This window comes from Calonectris borealis, chromosome 3 (genome assembly GCF_964195595.1).
Source record: "Calonectris borealis chromosome 3, bCalBor7.hap1.2, whole genome shotgun sequence".
NCBI classification, from domain to species: Eukaryota; Metazoa; Chordata; class Aves; order Procellariiformes; family Procellariidae; genus Calonectris; species Calonectris borealis.
The window spans coordinates 7,421,170-7,446,038 of record NC_134314.1 but is presented as its reverse complement, the minus strand read 5'-3'; the positions used below and the strand labels follow the sequence as shown (position 1 = coordinate 7,446,038).

General features: G+C 40.9%; 1 protein-coding gene across 2 annotated transcripts in view; it reads left to right on the top strand.

Annotated features, from left to right (window-relative positions):
- PTCHD4 (patched domain containing 4) overlaps positions 1-18,216 on the top strand; it is a 94,060-nt gene extending 75,844 nt beyond the window's left edge. For both annotated transcript variants that reach the window (XM_075148013.1, XM_075148012.1), the window contains exon 3: positions 16,418-18,216. In XM_075148013.1, the coding sequence (XP_075004114.1) occupies positions 16,418-18,051 (1,634 nt within the window). In that variant the 3' untranslated portion in view covers positions 18,052-18,216. The remainder of the gene's footprint in view (positions 1-16,417) is intronic.
- Positions 18,217-24,869: the final 6,653 nt, after the last annotated feature.

Genomic DNA, 24,869 nt, shown 5'->3' with positions numbered 1-24,869 from the left:
TTTTCCTCCATGAATGTATGCAAGTCCTCTTAACCTCCTGAATGGTCCATATTAGTGTTACAGGTTTTTGAACAATTTTGATATGAGTCTAGCTGAGAGTGATGGAGCAGCAGGCATAGCATCAATATGTCGCAGCTGTAATTTTTCAATAGAACTGCATAATGAAATGTAAGGAGTAAGGTTTTATTCCAGTCATTTGGAAAAATCGTTTCTTCTCTCTTTGGTTCATTTTGCTTTTCACTCTCTGTCTAATGAGAGGAAACTCTTAGGTCAAGGATAGGCTTTTGCCCATGCAGAGGCATGCTGAGGACCATTATAACCATTTGGCAGTTTGGCTGAATGAATTCCTGCATCTACAACATTCCCTGGCACTGCTGTTCAATAAACGGTATATATGCAACCTACATATCCTGGATCTGCAAGCTGCGATCCCCAGGGTAAATTTATAGGGACAAGCTGAGAATATGAGAGAGGGCTGTTGCTCCCCCACAGCGTTACTGTGTGAGCAGCACAGCTTGCGCATCTCAACGTAGAGCAGCAGCCACATCGCTGCATCAGCCGCTTGGCAGCTGCCTGTGTCTCGCAGCCAAACGGGAAGACGCTTCCCCGCCTGAGCAGTCCCACCGGTGGGACAACCTGAGCCAGAGCTGCGGTGCTGCGGCGGGGCGCGGGCAGCCCAGCGCTGCAGGGCACCCAACGCCTCCTTCCCGAGCGCCGCCTCGGGCTTGGCAAGGGTGGCAGAACAGCCTTCCGCCACATTCTTGTGCAATGCAGAACCTGGGCTTTTTGGGAAGGCAAAGGGAGATTTAATACCTATTTTTCAAATTGCTGAGTCAGTCCCCCGTATTTCCTTCTCTCCCAGCAAACAGAAGCGAAAGGCTAACGTTGCCTCCCATTCTGCTTTCCCATCCCTTTTCTGAAGTAAACAAATGTCAGCAAATTCTGCACTAACAGCACTGTTAAAAATATCACCCTATCAGCAGATGGGTTTATTCCCTTTGGTCTGGAGCTAGCTCTTCATCGCAGAAAAGGTATGTTTTTGCATCAAAATAAGTAGTTTAGATGGAAACCTCAGCGGCCGAGTGAAGAGCAGGCGTGCTACGCTCTGCACCGCAGTGTCACCGGCTGGAGTAAATTCCAGATAAACATTATTGGAGAAGGAATGGATTTGACCTGCATTAACTATTGAGATAGAAGTTAGTCCTGCTTTTCTCAGCTAGAACCTGGCCCTGGGGTAGCAGTCGAAAATGAGCTACTTCAGCCAAGATGCAGTACTCGTGCCCTTTAGCATATTACAAATCCCATGAACCAAGCTAACCACAAGACCAGATCTTCAGCCAGTGTGAAAAGATGGTGCCCATAGGCTTTGGGGATGTATGAGAAATATCCATGATCAGACAGACTATATCCCTTTCAAAGGGAGATAAATCCCCACAAAGCTTTGTCCAGGAGAGTTTCCAGCTGTTCCAGTGAGGGGACATCGGTCGGTGGGATGACTAATTTCACTGGGGAAATTGAAGGGCGAACTTTTTCCAGCTTATTGGTTGTTACATTCAGGCATCCTGCAGTTCAGAAACTTCAGATTGTGCAGGCAAATGCATTTTGTCACTGAAAGGTAAAATTTTTCCCCTTTCATCCCCTTTTCCCCTTTCTCCTTTCCCCTTCCCATCACTAAAAACTTTATATACTTCCCTCGGGTAACTCCAGAAACTTGTCCCACTCTCTTCAAACACTCGTGCGCTCTCTTCATTTGCTCAAACTTACAAATGCACCAGTCATTTTTTGGACATGTATTCTTTCACACCTTTTATTTTCTTCTTCAACTATTTAATCGTTTTGTTGCTTTTCTTTGAACAATCCACAATTGCTCTCTCTATGCCAGAAAGTAGCAAATGACTGAACACATTGTTTCTATGATGATTTCAATGAAATAATCTATAGATTATTTCTTCTGGATGCCAGAATCCACACCTGATCAAAGCATTTTCCTTTCTTGAGACTCACTAGTGCCTTGTTCATCTGATTTTCTTTCGGATGTTACTGGATTATCAAATCCAGGTGATAAACAAAGCGTGTTCTGATCAGTGTCAGAAATCCATCCTAGCATAAATTAATATATAATAAATTAATTAACAGCTTGATCTAAATTCATTCCCTTGTCTTCTATATGTCACTTAAACTCCTATCAATGAACAGCAATTTCCATATGTGCAGTCCTTGTTTACGATGTTCATTAAAAAGCTTAGATGAGAAACAGCGAAAAGCATTTTAATTCATTGCTAAGCACAGCAGAAAACTAAGCAGGATTCCAACTTTATATACAATTTGCAAGCAGTATATGTTAGCTCAAACGTAAATCTCACAAAATGAGGTGTGCAGCCTGATGACTAATCACATCCACTGAAATGTTCTCCATGTTCAGCTCTGTTTCAATGCATGGGGTGGGGGGGTTTGCTATTTCATATTTCAGTTCCTTCTAACACGAAGAAGAGGAGCTTCTAAGCATGAGAAATTGTAAAATTTCACCTTAAAATGAACTGTAGCAAACAAACCTTGAATGCAAAGTGGTGTCACTACGGTTCAGTTAGAAACATGTTTGTGTCTGGACTATCAGGTCTTTGGCTCATCTCCAGCACTCGACCCTGGGCTTCTACCCAGAGATGTTTACGGTGAAGCTCTGGAAAGGCCTTTTCAATATGAAAGATCCAAAACAGGATAACATTCAAAATCAGAGATGCCAAATTCATGTTAGCTGTTAGCATAATTATTCTTAATTTAAATCAAGATCAAGGTCCCGTTACGCTGGTCTCTGTACAAACAGGTATAATAATGTTTGCCTTGGAGAGTCTGCAAAATGAGAAACAGAAACAGATGAAAGATGGAGGATGTGCCGAAGGGATGTGACATGTAAGTAAATGATCACCATGTGATTTAGCCCAGTTTCCAAGATTGCTTGCTCATGTCTGGGCTTCTTTATATTATCTGGAACAACATTTATTTTGAGGTGGATGGGAAAGGGTAGAGTGAGGGGGCTGTCAAGGACTGTGGAGCTGATTAACTGCAGGGAACACATAAAAAAAAGGAGACCAAAAGAGCAAGTGAACCATCGCTTTTCATCTGTGTTTCCAACAGATTGGCAGCAATGTAATTTACAGATTGGTGCTCCTTAGGATCTTGGATCCTTAGGATCCTTAGGATCTTGGAAATTAACAGAGAGACTCTGCTATCACTGGTACATCATTACCTTGTTTTGTTCCACAGGCACATGTTTCTGTATAGACATCCTTCTGCAATAGAAGGATTTAAGAAAACAGGATGGAGACAGAAGATATGATTAATCTCACATAATTTTAGTAGTCTACAAGTCAGGCTCCTAGGCTGAACTAGCTGTCTCAGCTCCCTTTTTAACAAGTAAAAAGAGAGAGGCATTTTCATTGGGAGAGTCATGCAAACAGGTAACCTTAGGCTAAAGCAGCCAATATCTCCTGCTGCCACGTATCAACTACTACAGCTATGGCTGTGGTTGGTAAGTTCGCAATATTTTATGGGACCAGTGTTAGGCTGATACTGAGCTCTTCTGAAATGCCATTATACAGCAAACACCAGACAGAATCAAATGTTTGCCTCTCTCCTCATTGCTTTTCAGTCTCAAACACTCATGGGTTTGCTATCTGCCAGGCTCCACTGAAATGCCCATGAGGAGACTAACTCTTTTATGTTTTAGTCTCATCAGCAATTCCCAGAATTATTTAAAAGGTTTTTAGAAGTGCTCATGCGAGCAGAAATAAATGCAATCACTTGGAGCACACATGAAGGCATCATAGTCTGTATGTTTAACAGAAGTACCCCATGATGCACTGTTTTTTTTTTAATGGGTTTCACATTGTAATGAGGATACACCAAAACTTGGGAGCTGGAAGCCACTAATGTGTACAGGCCTGCAAAGTGGCCATAGGCTGGCAGAAATATTTTTAAGGAAATCGAAATATCTATTAGGCATAACTGACTTCATTTATGATATTAGTGATAGCTTTAAGTGCATTTGCTGTGTTTGTTGAAAGTGCTAAAATCCAGCAATACCAATATCCCTTCTGTAGTACTGGAGAATTCCCTGAAGTCCTTGTCACTAAAGACGCACAGTTCAGCTGGCTGAGGTTTCATTGCACTTGGTTAAACACTCCTGCTATAGAACCCAGCTCTGTAAATTAGCCAATTTATTATGATAGGGATCTGTTGCTTAAAAGAACAATTCTACTCTGTATTCTTTTCAAGATGGAAAGGCACTGCAGGGTGTAAACCCCTCTGTCAGCATGTCTGCATAAATCTGGTCAGAGAAAAAGGTGTATGCCATGGCACCACAAGGGGAATGTACCTAGAAATGACTTAATTTCTCTGTTTAGATGCTTTTTAATATCACAAAATGCGATGTCTCAAATGAGGTAAAGAATCACATGTTCAGTGAAAACAAAATTTCTGCAGGAGATTCATCAGCAGATCTTGGCTGAACTTTATATATTTGTTGCTGTAAGCTCAGTGACATTCAGAAGGTGTCAATACTGTAATATCACTGATAATCCCTATGACTCAAGGAAACTCCTCCCTTTGGACAATGCTAGTCAGTGGTGCATTGCTTCCACAATTAGACTCTCTGTCCCCAAAATCTGAACCATCCCAGGGATCTTACTGGTAGGATGAGATCCTACTTCACTTCTTGTACTGAGGTTCTGGAGAAAGAGTAAACAGCTAACCACTGTGAGAGTGATCTAGTTCCTCATCTGCCTCAGCAGACCCCCTTAGTTACACTAGTTACCACTAAAACAGCATAATAGCTAAGGGAAAACTAAACAAAGAAGATAAGGTCAGCAATCCAACTGTGTGAACAATTCAGTTGCAATCATTTTCGAGCTACATAGAGAGATATAAAATGAAAACCATTCTTTTCCCACCTATATTGTAGATTTCTTAAAAAAAAATGTACTCTCTCTACTCCTTATCCTTAATCAAGCTGGGAAGTTGTTTACTCAGCCTTGTGGTCAAGGTCCACTTCTTGCCTGGATTCATTGTCCTGAGATTTACCTTTATGGAAGAGGATCTAGGTTAAGGTACACTTTTCCTCATAAATCCTAATGCTGCCTGAGGTATCACCAAGCTTCAAATCCTCTTTGCCTTCTGTACCAGGGACCACAAGGATTTACTGACTCTTCATAAGTAGTTTAATCATTCTTTCTATTGCTTCTTCCCTTCTGAAATGTAGATGGTCCTTTGCGACCATGATCAATTTGCTTAATCTCTTGTCCTGGTTTCAGCTGGGATAGAGTTAAATTTCTTCCTAGTGCTGTGTTTTGCATTTAGTATGAGAAGAATGTTGATGTTTTCAGTTGTTGCTAAGTACCCTGCTAGTCAAGGACAGCTTCTATGTTCTACCAAGACAGCTGGCCCAGCTGGCCAACGGGGTGTTCCATACCATGTGATGTCATGCTCAGCATATGAATGGTAGGCGTGTTCCAGGAAGTAGCCATCGCTACTTGGTTATCGGTCAGTGCGGGTGGTGAGTAATAGCATTGTGCATCACTCATTTTGTATATTCTATTATTATTATTATTTTCTCTTTTCTGTTCTATTAAACTGTCTTTATCTCAATCCATGAGTTTTTCTCACTCTTACCCTTCCGATTCTCTCCCTGTCCCACTGGGGGTGTGGGGGAGTGAGCGAGCGGTTGCGTGGGGTTTGGCTGCCTGCTGGGTTAAACCACGACATCTCTGTGCTTCAGTTTTCTAAATGTAAGTGGGGATTCTAATATTAGTGATTAAGCAGAAGAACAAATGCATCCTACATTGCACTGTGTTGAGATGGAAAATTCCTCCTCTGTAAAAAAGTGATTGTATGAGCCTAAACTATCTAAAATAGGGTGCATTTTCAAATCATTAGGCCTGGATAAGTTCATAGTTTCACAAATTTTAAGGCCAGAAGAGAGTATTAGATCACAGCCTCACCTTCTGAATAACACAGGCTGTTAATTTGCACCCAAATAAACTATATTGTCTTAAAACATTTAATTAGACAGAGAATAGGTCATGTGAATATGCTACTAATGGCCGTGGCCCCTGCTGGCATGGGGCATTGATTAGATAAAACAATCCCAGTTTTTCCGGGAGATAAATTGGCCTCTCTAGTGCTAAGGAAGAAAAAAAATCTCCATGTGCCCTGTTTGTCTATTCCAGCAGGGGGAAAAAAATGTGATTCCCCCCTCAAGGAGTTATAGGTTGTTTTTCTAGATAAAATAATGGAAACGTCATTTCCTGTAGACTCACAGAAAAGAATTTTAACGTAAAAATATACTTAGAATCATAGAATCATTAAAGTTGGAAAAGACCTCTAAGATCATTGAGTCCAACCGTCAACCCAACACCACCATGCCCACCATGTCCCATTACTAAACCATGTCCCTTACTGCCCACCACTATGATTTCAAAGAAAGCTGTCCTTGCATCCTGTATATACATGGCAAGATGGCTGTTAATGAAAACTAAATATAATACTTGGGTTTCTTAGGGCAGAAATGTTGAGTAAAGCTGCACTATGGCACTTCCTTCTAAGGCTTTTCTTTTTTTCCTGTGATTAAAAGCCCTGTGATTTTTTTCCCTGTGATTAAAAACCCCATTACAATATCCACTGCAGTTTTGATTTGAAATATAGCGTAGTCAACAAGGATATCACCACATTGACTGTTATCACCTATAACAGCAAACCCTCTTCTTTATGTCTTGACTCAAAAAAGTACAGAATCATGCTGGTCTTCCTTCCTAGAAAGTTTACAAAAGCTGGCAGTACCCAGCCCCCCCTTCCAGCAGTGCCTAGTGACTGAGGTCTCAGCGGATATTATGTTGAGTGATAAATGCAGATCAAATTCCTATCCCAAGAAGTTGGTGGGTTGTAGCAGAAGGAACAGATAAATGCTGAACAGGCAGGCTTTGGTTAAGACAACACAGAAAGTAGACTGGTTTTCATGCTTAAGTAATCCTAAGAATCTTAAGTCAAAGTTAGCTATGATGGTACAAAAGTAGAGACATAAAAGATCTCAGGAATCTTCATAGAATCCACGTCACAGCACTAAGACAGGACGTACCTAGTACCTCCATTCGCATTTACTAACCTACCCTTTTTTTAAAAACTTGCAACGAAGAAGACTTTAAGGCCTCCTCAGATAGTGTGTTCCAGTGTTTAATGAACCTTAGAGGAAGAAAGCTTTGCTTTTTCTGATATCTAACCTAAATGTTTTTTCTGCAAATGAAGCCAATGATCTCTTTGTCCTCCTCCCAGTAAAAATGAAAAAGAATTGATTGCTGTCCTCTTCATGGTAACTTTTTTCATGTTGAATGTTATTCAGTCCTCATTGGCATTGTGCCTATAGGGGAAAAAAGGCCAACTCATTCAGCTTTTCATTGTGCTTTTCATATTTCACAAACAGGCTATTGTTCACGGTTTTCATTCCCTAAGGCGTTCAGACCAATTTTTCCAGTTTTTTTTTTTTTTTAAAGTGTCCCTGCCCACAGCTGGGGACTGAAACTAGATGATCTTTAAAGGTCCCTTCCAACCCAATCCATGATTCTATGATTCCATGAAAATATCATGCCCCATTTCAAAACAGTGCTCCAGTTTATGCCTCCATAATACTAGAGTATGCAAAAATACTACCTCCAAATTTTTAAGTTATTACTGTTAATTCAGCTTTTTACATGTTGTAACAGAATATTGGAAGTTCCCCATATCCTCTAATCTTGTGTCTCACTTCTCTTTTACCTGTTATTCCTTATTATGCATTTCTTTAATTTGATTTCCTCAAAACGCCTTGCATTTTCTTCATTAAATTTCATCTTATTGATTTCTGACCACATCTCTAAGTTTAAAATCTTGCTCTACAGAGGGTTTGAACGCCTCCCCAGTTTAGCCTCACACGCAAATTCCATAAATGTCTGGATCATTAACGGAAAATACCAAAAAAGAACCAGGCCCAAGATGGACCTTTGATGCAATCTCACTTACAATGTCCCTGTGAAAATTGATAGATCATTGGAAACAACTCTGTATGTGCACATTTTCAATCAGTTGAACATATATTTCCCATGTTTTTCTCTAGACAGTATTGCCTTAATTTGCTTGTCAGAATACTGACTACAATAGTATTAAAAAACTTACTAGGCCCAGCAGAAAGGTATTAAAAGCCTTACTGAGGTAGATAGCATGTCTCCTTCTTGTTCTTTCTAAAAGAATTATAGACTCATAGAATCATAGAATTGTTTAGGTTGGAAAAGACCTTTAAGAGCATCAAGTCCAAACGTTAACCTAGCACTGCCAAGTCCACCACTACACCATGTCCCTAAGTGCCTCATCTACATGTCTTTTAAATACCTCCAGGGATGGTGACTCAACCACTTCCCTGGGCAGCCTCTTCCAAGGCTTGACCAAACCCTTTCCGTGAAGACATTTTTTCCAATATCCAATCTAAACCCGGCACAACTTGAGGCCATTTCTTCTTGTTCTGTCACTTGTTACTTGGGAGAAGAGACCAACACCAACCTCGTTACAACCTCCTTTCAGGTAGTTGTAGAGAGCGGTAAGGTCTCCCCTGAGCCTCCTTTTCTCCAGGCTAAACAGTCCCAGTTCCCTCAGCTGCTCCTCATAAGACTTATTCTCTAGACCCTTCACCAGCTTCGTTGCTCTTCTTTGGAAATGGTCCAGCAAGTCAATGGCTTTCTTGTAGTGAGGGGCCCAAAACTGAACAGTGTGGCCTCACCAGTGCTGAGTATGGGGGGACAATCACTTCCCTGCTCCTGCTGGCCACACTATTTCTGATACAGGCCAGGATGCCGTTGGCCTTCTTGGCCACCTGGGCACACTGCCGGCTCATGTTCAGCCGGCTGTCAACCAGCATCCCCAGGTCCTTTTCCTCCGGGCAGCTTTCCAGCCACTCTTCCCCAAGCCTGTAGCGTTGCCTGGGGTTGTTGTGGCCCAAGTGCAGGACCCGGCACTTGGCCTTGTTGAACCTCATACAGTTGGCCTCGGCCCATCGATCCAGCCTGTCCAGGTCCCTCTGCAGAGCCTTCCTACCCTCCAGCAGATCAACACTCCCGCCCAGCTTGGTGTCGTCTGCAAACTTACTGAGGGTGCACTTGATCCCCTCATCCAGATCATTGATAAAGACAGTAGACAGAACTGGCCTCAATACTGAGCCATGGGGAACACCACTCATGACTGGCCGCCCACTGGATTTAACTCCATTCACCACAACTCTTTGGGCCCGGCCATCCAGACAGTGTTTTACTCAGCAAAGAATATGCCCGTCCAAGCTATGAGCAGCCAGTTTCTCCAGGAGAATGCCGTGTGTAACTGTGTCAAAGGCTTTACTGAAGTCTAAGTAGACAACATCCACAGCCTTTTCCTCATCCACTAAGCAGATCACCTTGTCATAGAAGGAGATCAGGTTAGTCAAGCAGGACTTGCCTTTCATAAAGCCATGCTGACTGGGCCTGATCACCTGGTTGTCCTATACGTGCTGCATGATGGCACTCAAGATGATCTGCTCCATACCGAGGTCAGACTGACAGGCCTGTAGTTCCCCGGATCCTCCTTCTGGCCCTTCTTGGAGATGGGGATCACATTTGCTAACCTCCAGTCAACTGGGACCTCCTCGGTTAGCCAGGACTGCTGATAAATGATGGGAAGTGGCTTGCTGAGCACTTCCGCCAGCTGCCTCAGTACCCTTGGGTGGATCCCATCTGATCCCATAGACTTGTGCGTGTCTAAGTGGTGTAGCAGATCGCTAACCTTTTCCCCTTGGATTATGGGGCTTCATTCTGCTCCCCATCCCTTTCTTCCACCTCAGGGCACTGAGGTACCTGGTGAACAACTGGTGTTACTATTAAAGACTGAGGCAAAGAAGGAATTAAGTACCTTGGCCTTTTCCTCATCCTTTGTCACTCTGTTTCCCCCCGCATCCAATAAAGGATGGAGATTCTCCTTAGCCCTCCTTTTGTTGCTACTGTATTTATAGAAACATTTTTTATTGTCTTCTATGGCAGTAGCCAGATTAAGTTCTAGTTGGTCTTTGGCCCTGCTAATTTTTTCCCCACACAACCTCACAACACCCTTGTAGTCCTCCTGAGTTGCCTGTCCCTTCTTCCATAGGTCATAAACTCTCCTTTTTTTCCCTGAGTTTCAGCCAAACCTCTCTGTTCAGCCAGGCTGGTCTTCTTCCCCGCCGTCTCGTCTTTCAGCACATGGGGATGGCCTGCTCCTGTGTCTTTAAGATTTTCTTCTTGGAGAATGTCCAGCCTTCCTGGACCCCTTTGTCCTTCAGGACTGCCTCCCAAGGGACTTTGACAACCAGTCTCCTAAACAGGCCAAAGTCTGCCCTCCCGAAGTCCAAGGTAGCAGTTCTGCTGAATCCCCTCCTTATTTCTCCAAGAATCGAAAACTATCATTTCGTGATAGCTATGCCCAAGACAGCTTCCAACCGCCACATCACCCACAAGTCCTTCTCTGTTCACAAACAACAGGTCCAGCAGGACACCTTCCCTAGCTGGCTCACTCACCAGCTGTGTCAGGAAGTTCTCTGCCACACACTCCAGGAATCTCCTAGACCGTTTCTTCTCCGCTGTATTGTATTTCCTGCAGACATCCGGTAAGCTGAAGTCCGCCACGAGAACAAGGGCTAACAATTGTGAGACTTCTCCCAGCTGCTTATAGAATATTTCGTCTGCTTCTTCATCCTGGTTGGGTGGTCTGTAACGGACTCCCACCATGATATCTGCCTTGTTGGCCTTACCCCTGATTCTTACCCGTAAACACTGAACCCTACCATCACCATCATTAAGCTCTAGACAATCAAAACACTCCCTAACATACAGGGCTCTCCTTCCTTTCCTATCCTTTCTGAAGAGTTTGCAGCACTCTAGTTGTGCGAGCCATCCCACCATGTTTGCGTGATGGCAACTATATCATAGTTTTCCTGCTGCACAATGGCTTCCAGCTCCTGTTTGTTGCATGCGTCAGTGTAGATACACTTCAGTTGGGCTACTGATCCTGCCACCTTTTTGTGAGGAGAAACCCTAATTCCTACATGACCATTCTCAGGCTCTTCCACAGTTTCTAATACAGCAATAACCCTTGTGTCTTTGCTGCTGCATGGATCTCCATCCCCTACCTGCACTGAGACGGCAGACTGAAGGACCTCACTAGCACACCGTCCCTCAAACATTGGCATGCTGCCCCCCGACTTATCTCTAGCGAGCCTGCTTTCATCCCTTTATTAGGCTAGTTACTTTTCAAAGCAAGAAATTAGGTTGAGATTATTTGCTTTTGATAAACCTATATCATTTTTTTCTGATCACTTTCCTATCCTCTTAGTGATGGTAAATTTGTTTGTAATTGCTTTTCTATTACCTTTTGAGATAGGAACTAAGCTGATGGACATTAGGTTCTGCAGGTCTTCTTGTTTCTCCTTTCTGAAGGTAGATACTATGTTTGTCCTCTCCGTTCTTCTTGGACCATCCCATCTACATTCATTCTCTAGAGTGACAGCTAATAGTTCAGAGATTGCTTTGGCTCAGCTTTTAATTAATTCATTTCTCCAGGTTCTTCCAGCTTGAATAAATTTAACAGAATCAAGTGGTTTTAATCTGTTATTTCACTTTTCATGTTTTTATCCCTATCCTCTTCAAACTTGTTTTAAATATCTGCTCATAATTAACATTTTGTTTTGAAAATTGAGGCAGAAAAAGCATTATGTATTTCTACCTTCTCTGCAGCCATCCTCATTTTCTCTCCTAACCTCATAAGTAACGGAATAAAAATTTCTTGTCTCCTTTCTTCTTAAGTAGTCATAGGCCCTTGCTCATCTGACAAATAAAAAATTGCTGTACATGTCATGTTAGTACTAGAGAAACTTGACATTTTTGACCCAGAGCCAAAGACCCTGTGAACCTTCCTAGCACTGTTCAGTGAACTTAACTCCACTGTCAATGTTGTCAGTGACATTAGTGATGAAGCTGAAGGATCAGAATTTTATAGCGTGACTGTGGTGTCTGAATCATCAGAAATGTCACAAAAATATTGGTTTCTGTCCAATTCAGAAAAAAATGGATTTGTATCCTTGGTGGGAAAGGGGAATAGACCTGTTTATCTGGGGAAAACAACAGAAGCTGACTGGAAAACTTGGTATGAGAGTAATGATGCAGCAAAACCAGTCAGGGAAAGATTTCTGCTTGTGGCAGCAAGGGAATTACTGCACTGTATTCCCCAATTCCTGTATTTGTGTGATAGAGCTGACGTTATCTGCAAAAGGGGGATAAGTGGAAATTTTACATTTGTGTAATAATAATCATAAGAAAATTACTGCCAGTTTTCCTCCTCAAAGATGTTACAAATATCAATATTTTATTTCCTTAAGATACTACTTGTTCTATTAGAAAAAAAGTCTAGTGTTTAATTACAGTATTTTAATTTTCAGTATTAACACAAGTTAGTACATACACATTAATGTATACTCTTGGATAGGCTTTGCACACATACATGTTTCACAATAAACCCCCTTTCTATCAGTCATCACGTACTTACCCTAAGATTAAATGTACCCGTGTACTCATTACTGAGAATATGATACATTAAAATTTATAAATTAGAAAGAATTTACCACAAAAACGTGGTAAAGATGCAGCTGTGAACATATCGCTTCAGGTGGACAGACAAGTGAGATTTTGGAATGAGCAGAGAAAAGTCAATATTACTGTAAATTGTTGATAAAGCTGGTAGAGCATTGCTTCACCTAAGGCTTTTTTGGAAATTGCCAATCCATCATAACTTAAACCGTTTCTGCAAAAGGACTGTTTTTGCTAAATTTCCAATTTAAAAGCATTACAATGATCCACACTACCTGTTTTAACATTTTCAAAATCTTTTATTTTTTATTTGATTTTGCCAATCACTTTTAGCTGTGATTCCTAACAAAAGCACACTCCTAACTCCCACAGTTATTCTCTCCATAAGTTTGCATGTATAACAACAGCCTGCAAATAATGGGCCTATTTCAGCCACATCTGGAAGAGGGATAGAGATCTCAGAGACTACTGCAGTCCTAGAAGCTTTATGAAAATTGATGCCTAGAAAGAGGAAAAATCCCAGATTAGTATCTGCTAGAGGAGGTAGAAAGTAGAACTCAGCTATTTCATATTTTATTGGTAACATCCAGATGGCAAATTAGCATATATGTCTTGGACAGCCAGCTAGGAAGCACATGCCTGGCTGTGGACATGTGGTCAAGGAGAGGTGTCAGGAGGGTGAGGGATGCTGGGACTATTCAGATGGGAGATCCCAGGAACAAAGGACACATGCATAGAACAGGTTTTGTTAAAGACAGTGCTCATGTACTAACAGGTTTACATTTTACTTAGTTCAGCCATGAAGTTGTAGTGGCTGAGAGTTTGAAACAAACAAAAACCAGTCCTTCCTTCATTCAGCAAGTAATGAAGTTATAAAGCTCCTGGTAGGAGGAGGCTGTGGTGGCCAAAAGTATGAGTGCATTTAGAAATGGATTAGACAGATGAATAAAGGTCCGTCAATGCCTCCAAACATGATGTTGCAAATACAGCCTCTGGCTTTGGCAGGTCTTTTGGCTGAATGCAAAAATCTCAGAGGCTGAAATGGAAAAGAATTACTCTATATGTTTCCAACATCCTTTTCTTGAAAATCTATCCCTGCACTTTGTCAGGTCAACTAGACAGAGGTAAAGCAACCCTTGGTTTGACCCAACGTGGCTACCGTCATGAAGAGAGAAGTTAGAGAGGAAAGATGTTCCCAAAGTCTCAGCTAGACCCTAAATTAGTGTTTCCAATGTGGCATCTGTAGATCAAGGATTCTCTTAGTCTTAGATCACAGCAGGGTACCTGGGAGAGCGGGGGGAAGCATCTCGGTTCAGTAAGATTACTCTGCTGTCAGTGGAAGAGTCTTTATGGGATGGGGAGATGGGAAGAATGACACCAGCGATAGGAGCAGAAATCCTGTGCTACTACTCATTCCCTCAGCCTTCCTCATAAGAGAAGAAAAGAAAAAGAGAGAGAGAGAAAGAAGAGGGGTACCTAAAGCTGGAAGATAAGGGGCAAGAATGAGGTCAGGAGCTGGCTTGGAAAGACAAGTGTTATGGACATATAGGATATGACCAAGTTTTGAGTGGTAAAGTCATACATTAAAGGGACCTTTGTAAGAAATGTCTGGAAAAGGACCATCCAAAATCAATCGGTAGATGGAAAGGGGGTGAGCGCGACATCTGAGGGAGATCATTGTGCTCTACTGTCCCCAAAGGAGAATGAAACACAGCTCCTATAACATTAAATTAAGCCATGCCAGGACGTGGGCACTGGAAGTGGTGACCAGCCAGCCTGGTCCACACCCCTGCAGGGTAAGTACGTGCTTGCTTTAAGCATAATATAAAATTGCATCCAAGTCACTGGACTTTGCAGCTGTACTCAGTCCAAGGAGCCAATTCGTTCTGCTTGATGGTCCAAAAGTGACAGTGTGCTAGACAGCCGTGCCTTGAGAATTTGAATAGACTCACTCTAAACTTCCCAGGGGATTCAAGAGTCCCTCCTGAACCAAGATGCTGATTCATAAGAGAGCACCATTTCCACACAGGCTTTTTACTAACTGCAAGACTTCTGTAATACTGTATGTTTATCTTTCACTGGGGACACTGATTTGCAGTAAAACAGGTAACATTCACAGAACTTGACAGTTTATGCTGTAATTTTCCCTGTCTAGAATGGCTGTCAGGAGTCTGCTTTGGACGACATAAGCAACTGTATGCATCCAAACAATTTGAATCAAAAGACAAACTCAACAGAATTTTGTTCACTATTACACACTTCATTATTTGCAAATCTCCTGTTGTCATATTTCTGGTTTTGTTACAAGAAAATTACCTTTGGGCATGCTTTATTGCATGCAATTCTTCTACTGCAGAGAGTGAAGGCACACAAACAGAGGCAGGAGCATCTGCAATCTGCTTCTACTTCTTTCTCTGCTCAGTAATGTGTTTCCTTACATTGTCCAGAATTTTGTCAGGTCTTGATCCAAAGTGCAAAGAACTTTCCATTTTCTCATCCAAACCCAAATATGTGTTTTTAATTTTTGACCAAAATTTTTATTTGAAAGCCAAACCCTTTTGGCTGTGTTTTTTAATGCTAGTTTTTATAGTTTCCCCCAAATTGAAATTCTCTAATGGGAAATAAAAGAATATATGTGTGTGTGTATATATATATATTCAACATATAAATGATATGAATATATATACATAATGAATAACTTTTACTAGTTAAATCTTTTCCAGTTAGATTAGCTTCAACTTTACCATTCTGTCCCAAAGTTTAACAGCTGTATACTTCCTGGACTGTGACTGTGATGAGTAAAATGAAAGTAAGTCTGTATTAAGCTTTAATTTATTAAAAAATCATACCCCTAAAATACTTCTCAGGATGGAATACAAAGTAAGAAGCTGTCACGGAGCACTGATCACGTCTGGCTCTTTTCTGAGTGTCCTCTCATGTGAGCTAAAGGAATTCCTTCTCCCCAGGAGGAGCTCGGGGTAGCTGAGAGAAAAAGAGAGACAGAGGGAGACATAATAATGAAAAAACACCATAAGTTTTCTAGATGACGGATGTAGACCAGTGATGTAGACCAGTACTGTAGTCTCCGTCATTACCACCAGCATGTCAACTTTTGTATAGTGTGGAAACTCGTGTACTGTCTCTGAGAAGTTCCAATTTCACTCAGCAGGTAGAGAACCATCATACAAATTATTCTGGTTATTTGTACTTAATGGCAATATATTTTTTCGTTTGTCCAGCATGAAGAACCAAGGTGTCCCTTTCTTGGTCACACCTCCTCATTTCTGAAATAATGTTTTTAATTTATACTCTCTGGAAGAAAATGTTGTTAGTTGCATTTGTAAGTGTTTCACACTGAATCCCTTAAGCATTGAAAGATGTAGTAGGATGCCACAAGGAATTTCAAGAATGAACCCCAGACTTGAACTAAACTTCTCCTTTGTCCTATACATGCAGTCCATTTGGGAACTAATTCAATGTCCATTAAAATCAATGACTGCCTTTTAAAGGATATTTCATCATTTCATTTCTGAGCATGGAGAGTCTCAGAATATCAGGCTGTCAATTTAAGCACCTGCATTTGAATTCTGGCATCTAGCTTTAGACAGACAATTCACAATTTTCCATTTGTTTAACTGGTGACAAAATCGTAACGAAGCTTAGCTGACAAATTTTTTTGCCTGCTGGAAGAGGAAAAACCTGGAGGATGATGGGACCCCCTTTATATACGGACATGTATATACTTTGTTTTCTCATTTCAGGTCACGGAACCAAAGGAGTGTTTGAACTTCTTTCAGGATGGCGTCGAACCAGAGAGAATCTGCCATTCAAGGACAGAGTAGCAGATGCCTACTCAGATGTCATGGTCTCCTATACAATGACAAGCTCCTTGTATTTCATAGCCTTCGGCATGGGTGCAAGCCCTTTCACCAACATTGAAGCTGTAAAAGTCTTTTGCCAGAACATGTGTGTCTCCATCCTGTTGAACTACTTCTATATCTTCTCCTTCTTTGGTTCCTGCCTAGTCTTTGCTGGCCAGTTGGAACAGAACCGTTATCACAGCATCTTCTGCTGTAAAATTCCTTCAGCAGAATACCTGGACCGGAAACCCGTGTGGTTCCAGACCATGATGAACGACGGCCATCAGCAGACTTCTCATCATGAGACCAACCCATACCAGCATCACTTTATCCAGCATTTCCTCCGCGAGCATTACAATGAGTGGATTACCAATATCTATGTCAAGCCATTTGTGGTGATACTATATCTCATCTATGCTTCTTTCTCCTTTATGGGGTGCTTACAGATTAATGATGGAGCCAACATTATCAACCTTCTTGCCAGTGAGTCTCCAAGTGTCTCCTATGCCCTAATACAGCAAAAGTATTTCAGCAACTACAGCCCAGTGATAGGTTTCTACATTTACGAACCTCTGGAGTACTGGAATGGCACCGTGCAAGAAGACCTAAAAACATTAAGCCAGGGGTTCAATACAGTGTCCTGGATTGAACAGTATTACCAGTACCTTCGAGTGGGTAACATCAGTGCAACCAACAAAAGTGACTTTATCAGCATCCTCCAGAGCTCCTTTTTAAAAAAGCCAGAATTCCAACACTTCAAAAATGACATCATTTTCTCCAAGGCTGGAGATGAGAACAACATAATTGCTTCTCGTTTGTACCTGGTGGCCAGGACTAGTGAAAACACACAGAGGGAGGCGGTAGAATTGTTGGAGAAGCTGAGGCCACTCTCTCTTATACAGAGCATCAAGTTCATTGTGTTCAATCCTACTTTTGTTTTCATGGACCACTATGGTTTATCAGTAACTATGCCTGTCCTGATTTCTGGTTTTGGCATCCTGCTGGTGTTAATATTGACCTTTTTCCTGGTTATCCATCCTCTGGGAAATTTCTGGTTAATTCTCAGTGTCACCTCAATAGAGCTGGGTGTCCTTGGCTTGATGACTTTATGGAATGTAGACATGGATTGCATTTCTATACTGTGCCTTATCTACACTTTGAATTTTGCCATAGATCACTGTGCACCCCTGCTTTATACATTTGTACTAGCTACTGAGCACACCCGAACTCAGTGTATAAAGAACTCCCTCCAAGAGCATGGGACAGCCATTTTGCAGAACGTTTCTTCTTTTCTTATTGGGTTGGTCCCCCTTCTCTTTGTGCCTTCAAACTTGACCTTCACACTGTTCAAATGCTTGCTGCTTGCCAGCAGTTGCACACTTCTGCACTGTTTTGTTATTTTGCCTGTCTTTCTAACCTTTTTCCCACCTTCCAAAAAGCACCACAAGAAAAAGAAACGGGCCAAAAGGAAGGAACGAGAAGAGATCGAATGCATAGAGATTCAGGAGAATCCTGATCATGTTACAGCAGTCTGAAAGGCTTAGAAAAAATAATAGTATATTCTCTTTTTAAAAAAGCGTTGCACAGAGATGCAGGGAAAATAGAGCAAAGATCTCAGCTGCTTGTGCTGGCCAGGTCTGACAAGGCAAAGGAAGATCAAGAAGGGGTATTCATGACACATCAAGGTGCAAACTTTTTTTAACAAAAATAATGAAAGTAAAAATAATCTCAAATGTTTCCTTTGAATCCTCATCCTCCACCAGGGAAGAGTCTGTTGGCCATTAAGTGTTCCTGAATCTCAAACTGTAGCTCTAATGGGAATTGCTTGATCTGTCGTATGTAGGACTGAAGCAAAGGTGAAAAAAAGAGTTACCATTAAGTAAACAGTAGGTAAAAAGGCAGATTTGTTTGATAAAATTGTCCATGGAAACATTTCAAATGAGAAGAGGGAACAAGACCAAGAGAGATAAAAAATGCCATGATATTTTTTTCTTATTTTCTTGAGCAAGTTGGTTAAGATGAAACCTATGCACTTGGGAAGTAGATGTTTAAAATGATCTCAGCCAAAGTACTTCCCAATTCTAGTATACCATGTATATCTGTAACACCACAATTAGAGTGTTATTGTGAGTATGGATGGCAAAGCTATACTGCTAAGGGATAGAGGTACTGTTTATATAGGAGAAGAAATAACCATAGCCATTTGGAAATTTAACATTTAGATTTTTTAAATATGACACATGACCTTTATCCCAAGAGCTCACAGCTGGTAGTTAATACCATACACACATTTTGGTATTTCTGAGTTGTGAAATTCCCCTTGAACTAACAGATCTCATGAAACTAACCCAGGCCATTACCACTGCAGCAGTATCTGCAGTTCCTGCAGTGTAACACTTTTGAATTCTAATTTCTCAGTGTTGACATTAAATACTGAATATTAATCAAGCAGGCACTTTAAACGTAATGATGGATTGCATATCACGGGCATAATGTGATCGTGTAACAGCTGAGTCAGCTCTGGAGCACTCGCACAGTATTATCATTATATATTTGGTCCAACGGACGAAGGGACATGTTTGCTGGTCCCTGCAATATGCTGCAGGAAGTGGGATTTTCCCCTTCTTTAAGCAAAACATCAGTCAAATACTTGCCACACACACAAAAAAGACATTGTTAAGGCTTGCACGGGGCTGAATCAACCCCTAGTTGTAAAAAGACAGATCGTTCCCCTGTGGGAAGGGGAGGGGAGGGCGAAATGTCTTTGTTATTATTGCTCCTAAATATTTGAGTGTTGATTGTCTGCAACACAAAGCTTTGTTATGGCAGTTGAAATTTCACAGGAGGGTGCAGTAAATCTGCAGTTACTATGTGACACCAGAACTTGTACTGTAAAGAACTATGAATGACTTTTTCTGCTTTGTAAACTATACAGCTTAGTAGCCCAAGAGAAGGGATGAAAACAGATCTAGCCATTTCAGTTTGCTCTTGGCCCAGTTCTGCGCTGGAACTTGCCATGTCATCTCCCCTTTCAGCATTTTAAAAGGGCTTGCTTTCTACTCTCTGGAGTATGGTATAGCATCACCTACATGAGCAATGTCTTCCTGAATATATAGTATCCATGAGGACACTATGTAAAGATATCACTATATGGCGTGTTTATGTCTATTTTGTATTACTTGTGGGTACCTTTAAAAGATGTCTGGAAGCTGTTCGCCTTCCAAAATGTGTATACATGTCTATTTGTGGCTGGTTAACTCAGTCTCAAACCTGCAGAGTTTGCTGATGAGATCGTGTACATATGTTTCACTAAAAAGCTCTCTGCAAGTTGATTCTTTGTTCTGTGACATCTCTCACCTCTTCCTACTGTTTCGTGGTTAGGGAGAGCCAGAGAAAATTCACCTGCAGCACAAAAAGCCATTTGAACGCCTGTTCTAATGTTCATTAGCTGCTTCTGTTTCCAAGGAATGCAATTTCACCTCTTCTCTATACTTTCTGTACTTTGCCATTACCATTTGCCAAAAATGACCTCTGTGTTTTAGGAGTGGTCAAAGCTCTTGATTGTTCAAGGGCCTTTTTGCGTGCAACAGGTTTTAGAGAAAGATAAATTTTCTAGATAGGTAAAGCTTCCAAAGTTTGAATCCAGATCTAAACTTCAGGTGTAGCTAGATCAAGACTACTGGTTTGATCCAAGATACTCAAGGGCCAGCTGCAAAACTGAGACCTAAATAGTTTAGTAAGATTTAGGAGCAGGGGATGTTTTAATGTTGGGTTATGACTCAGATGTGTCACTAGTTGGGAAGTATTTACTGACTTTGATTTGCATCTTGAAGACATTGTGCAATATCCAGCCTTTTTAGAACAGTCGGTTATGAATGTCAAGCTTTCCATGCCTTCTCACATTTCCTCCACTGTCCATAGAAAACCTGGATTGTTACAGCACAACTCTTCTGGAGGTGTCACAGGGGAAGTTGCTGTTCTTCTCTTGTACTGCCCAGATGTATCCCAGGGATCTATGTCATGCATTGTATTGAAGAAAGGAGCATTTTCCAAAGCCATCAAAGCCAAGATTCGTCTCATCTAACTTTGGATGTTGACAATGTAGATATTTATTTCTGAGCTCCCTTTATGGCCATAGGAGAGGGACAGACAATTCTGACCCATTTTACATCAGGAGTAAATGAATCAAACCTTTAAAAATACATATTTCTGTCCATTGGTGATAAAGGGAGCTCAGCGTTTTTAGTTCAGACACAGACATCGGCAGTGTAGACTCATCCAGATTTGGTGAGATTAACCCCACTTAAAACGACCAAATATCAAGTGAAAGAGAAAAGAAGAAAACCTTAGAAACTTGCTTCCCACGCATCTATTTTAAGGATAAATCCCAGGAGTAACTCAGCTCAAATTTTATGTTCGGCTTTTATGCAGAACAGATCATTTAAAAATTGCCACTGGAATTCCCCTAGCAGAGAATGGTGAGCTAAGAAATCAGAAGATGTCAATATTGAAGGTTGGCTCACACAAATGAGCTAGAATTTGATGAGATGTCAAACCAGCTTCTCTCTCAATACCATGCATGCACAATAGCACTTGTGCATACCAGACACAGATATATAGATTACACTCTGGGACTAGAAGTTTTTTATTTCTACATCAATGCAGGAGTGGAGCAGAAAACAAACCAGATCTTCCATGGGTGTCATTTTACTACTTTATTTATCAACCATTTTCCTGATCTACCAAGAAAGGCTGTCGCAACTGTTACTTCTGCAGATATGTCAGTCTTTGTGGAACAACGAAAACTTTAATCTCAAGCCAAAAAAAAAGATTATTTTCTTCTATAATTCAGTTCACACTGGAATCATTTGGGGATGGGGAGTCTATATGTTTTTAATTCCTTCTCCTTTTTTTGCTTATTTTGCTTTCAGTCCTTTTCAATAATTTCTACCCCTTTCTGCAGCACTTGTTCAGCTCAACTGGAGCTACGTAAGTACCTGTGAAGAAAGGACATAGCCCATGCAAAGCGATTTGACACTCTGATACATGCTGCGTATTAGATCTTCATTATACACTTTTTTTCCACTTACCATAAGTCCCCTGGGATATTGCACATATTCCTTTAATGTCTGGTTTTATATAGGGTCTATATAAGCTGCCAAGAACCCTGTGTGCGTTTCCTACTTGGTTTGGTTTCATTCCCTCAAAGTATATTGGTTTGAATACATTGTTGAGATAACTCTGTTAAGTCAACAGATTTATTGCCATGATATATCTGGCTTTGCATGCTTTCTATCTGGTGAGAAGTGAAATCATGACAAATGAACTTCTTACATTGTTGATATGCTTGTTGAACAATATATCTGTCTATACTCTATAGCCATTGTTGCATGCTGCATTCAGGAGGCTGCAGTGAAGATATATTTTCTTTCTGTAATTCTTTCGTTACACTTTCCCATGCAGGCTATTTTAACCTTAATTAATCTATTCCTCTGTCTTTTTTATTAGAGTTAAGTCTTCACCTCTGTAGTTGAGTATTTGATGTTTCATAAATTTATTGCCTAACAAAGCATACTTTTTATGGCCAAGATAGATATGGATGCATGGCACCTTGCATGAGTAATTTAAAGAGATTATCATCAGGGTTATCGTTCTCAACCTTTTACTTCAAATAATTCCCATTTAGGGTGTAACCTGTCACATGCTAATATCCATTTGAGTTCACTTGAACAACTCTAGTTTTGAAATTTTCTCCAGTGGGAAGGAAAAAAACGAGAGGGGACGGAAGAAATACGAAGTAAAGTAGTTTGTAATCAGTGTTCTTTTTTCTCAAAAAGCTCTCACTGCTCTACTCTTAATTAAGTCACACTGAGTAGTGACTCTAGCATAATTAAGATTTATTTCAATGGAGTTATTCTATATTTCACTATGACAAGAACTTGGCTTATTGTCTTTATGCAAGTACCATGCTAAGTGTCTTTGATTAATTTTTCTGTAATTATAAACTTTAATAAGTTCTTTTTCATTGCAACACTAGGTTTCTGAGTATCTCAAGCTCTCGTTTGATGTCCTAGGAAACACTGAAAGGAAGCAAAGTTAGGCAGTTAGTGAGCAAGAGAACTGTTGTAGTGTTGGGGAAAAGGGGTACTTCACAAAGAGGCAGCATATCCTCCAATAAAGCTTTAAATAAAAAATTATGTTAAGGCTATCTCAGAAGATTAAAGTGAAGTGGAAACCAAGCGAAACATGTTGTTCGGAGGGTAGTGCAATCAAATTATAGACAGTCAAAACTTTGATTCTTCTTTCATACCATCTTACACAAGCAAGAAGGCATTTGAACAGGGAAGGAAACTGAATATGGAAAGAAGCTCATCCATCATCTAAAATACTTCTTTTCACTGTAGTGTTGCATAAAGCAATGTCACAGACCAAGTGAGTTCAGATTCTCCCACCTCAGCATGGGCCTCTCCATGACCTATTTTCCATGTACAGCAAGGAAGGGATTCCATCCTGGGTTTCACACACCCTTGGGGAGGAGATTCAGAGCTGCTTCCTTACCTGACGGGGGCAAGCACAGGTGTTGCATGCCCCCGCTGTTTGCTCTCTGCCTTCTTACAAGCAGCAACACCACAATCTCCTGGAGGAGAGGTACCTACCTGGAGTTGAGTGCTGGCATTCATAATTTCCCCAGGAGCAATCTGGAATTTGTGATCACAGCAGCTCACAGGCATACACCTCTGACCAAGAAGACTTCAGGGGCTTTTTCAGAGTGTTCTTTGAGAGATCCCCATTTCTCACTACAGAGCCCATCACATAACCTCACCTGCCCAACACTGGAGAGGTGCAACTGCTTCTTCTTGCATGTCAGTCAGGTAGAAGAAAGTTTTCTGGAAGCTTTTTCTTTTAATCCTCAAGGTCTTTTTTTCCCCAACTGTCTCTACTTCCTTCATGACTTAAAATCAAAAGATCCAATGTGAAACTTGGATGCTCATCCTACCCATAGTGGTGTGAAACGTCATTGCTTAACCACAAGGTTGAGGTGGGTTGTGGGTTTTCAGGCCAAACACAGGGATCTGGCCTTCTTGCCCAGACAGGCAATCAGAATCCTGCAGAAAACAAGTAAATGTGAAGCAGTTCTGAACTTCATCTTTCCTTGCTTTCTTTGGTTTCTCTCTGACGTACCAATGTGCCCACAACACTATTCTCATTTTCTTCCTGCTTCCTCATTAAAGAAAATAAAGTTTCTCTTTCCCACTCCCTGAGGCTATCTTTCCTTTGCAGCTCAACTTATTTTGTACTTTAATCTTCTGTGTGTGCTCTCAACCTCTTCAAAATTTTCCTATTTATTTTTGAAAAGTCTGAGAGCACAAGCCTGTTGAAATAAATGGAAGATGCTTGGATGCATCAAAGTGCAGACTCTGGTACAGAACTAGATCATTTATATAGCTAAAAACTTTCTTTGGACAGAAAAGTGTCTGTAAGAAAACTCAGAAAATAATTAAGCTTAAATTTCTGTTTTTCTGCACTTTTTATCTCATAAAATTCTACTCTTTCTAGTTCTTTTTACTGTAGGCATTTCTTTTTTTCAGTACTCTTTCATCATAGAAATGCCCAGTTTTTCACTGCTTTTCTGTCTCAGAAACAAAAATAAATGGGTATTTCTTCATGCCCTCAAAAAGAAAATATTGCCCCTGCTTGGAACATTTTGTGCCAAGTTTCTGTTCAGAGCACATTTTCCAGGCTGAATTATACAAGCCTTTGGAAACAAGTATTCTACTGGAAATGCTGATATGGCCTTAACTAGAGAAAAATTAATGGTACCTCAACAGTGTCCTTCTTAACTTCAACTCCTCTGCATCAGCCTGCTGGGTACTCCAGGCAGTATTTCTAACACAGATTGATAATGGTCTCCCCATTACTTGCAACACCACTATTTTGGCAATATCAGCTGCATAGTTCTCCTGAGCACACATCAGAGTCTACCCTGCTTATGTACTAAAATCGTGAGGAGATCAGCACAGCTTCTGCTGGAGAAGGGATATATCCCTGGGTAAGGCCGTGGCAGCCCTCTACTGTAAGACTGCTTCTCAGTTTCTCAGCTGTATGTTGAAGGTTGTACTGAATTCCTCTGTAAAGGACAAAGAGCATCACTTCTGTTTCAATAAGCCACTTGAGAATAAGACATGAATTATTTTAGATTCAGTCATGGATATAAATTTTTTACATGGGAATTTGAATAGGAATGTCAACGGAATAGAGAGTTAAAGTCTCCATGAATAGAGAAATCTTGGTCCAAAACATTTTTTTTCTATTTCTGTTGCATTTCTGTCATGATACTTCTTTGATCTTATTT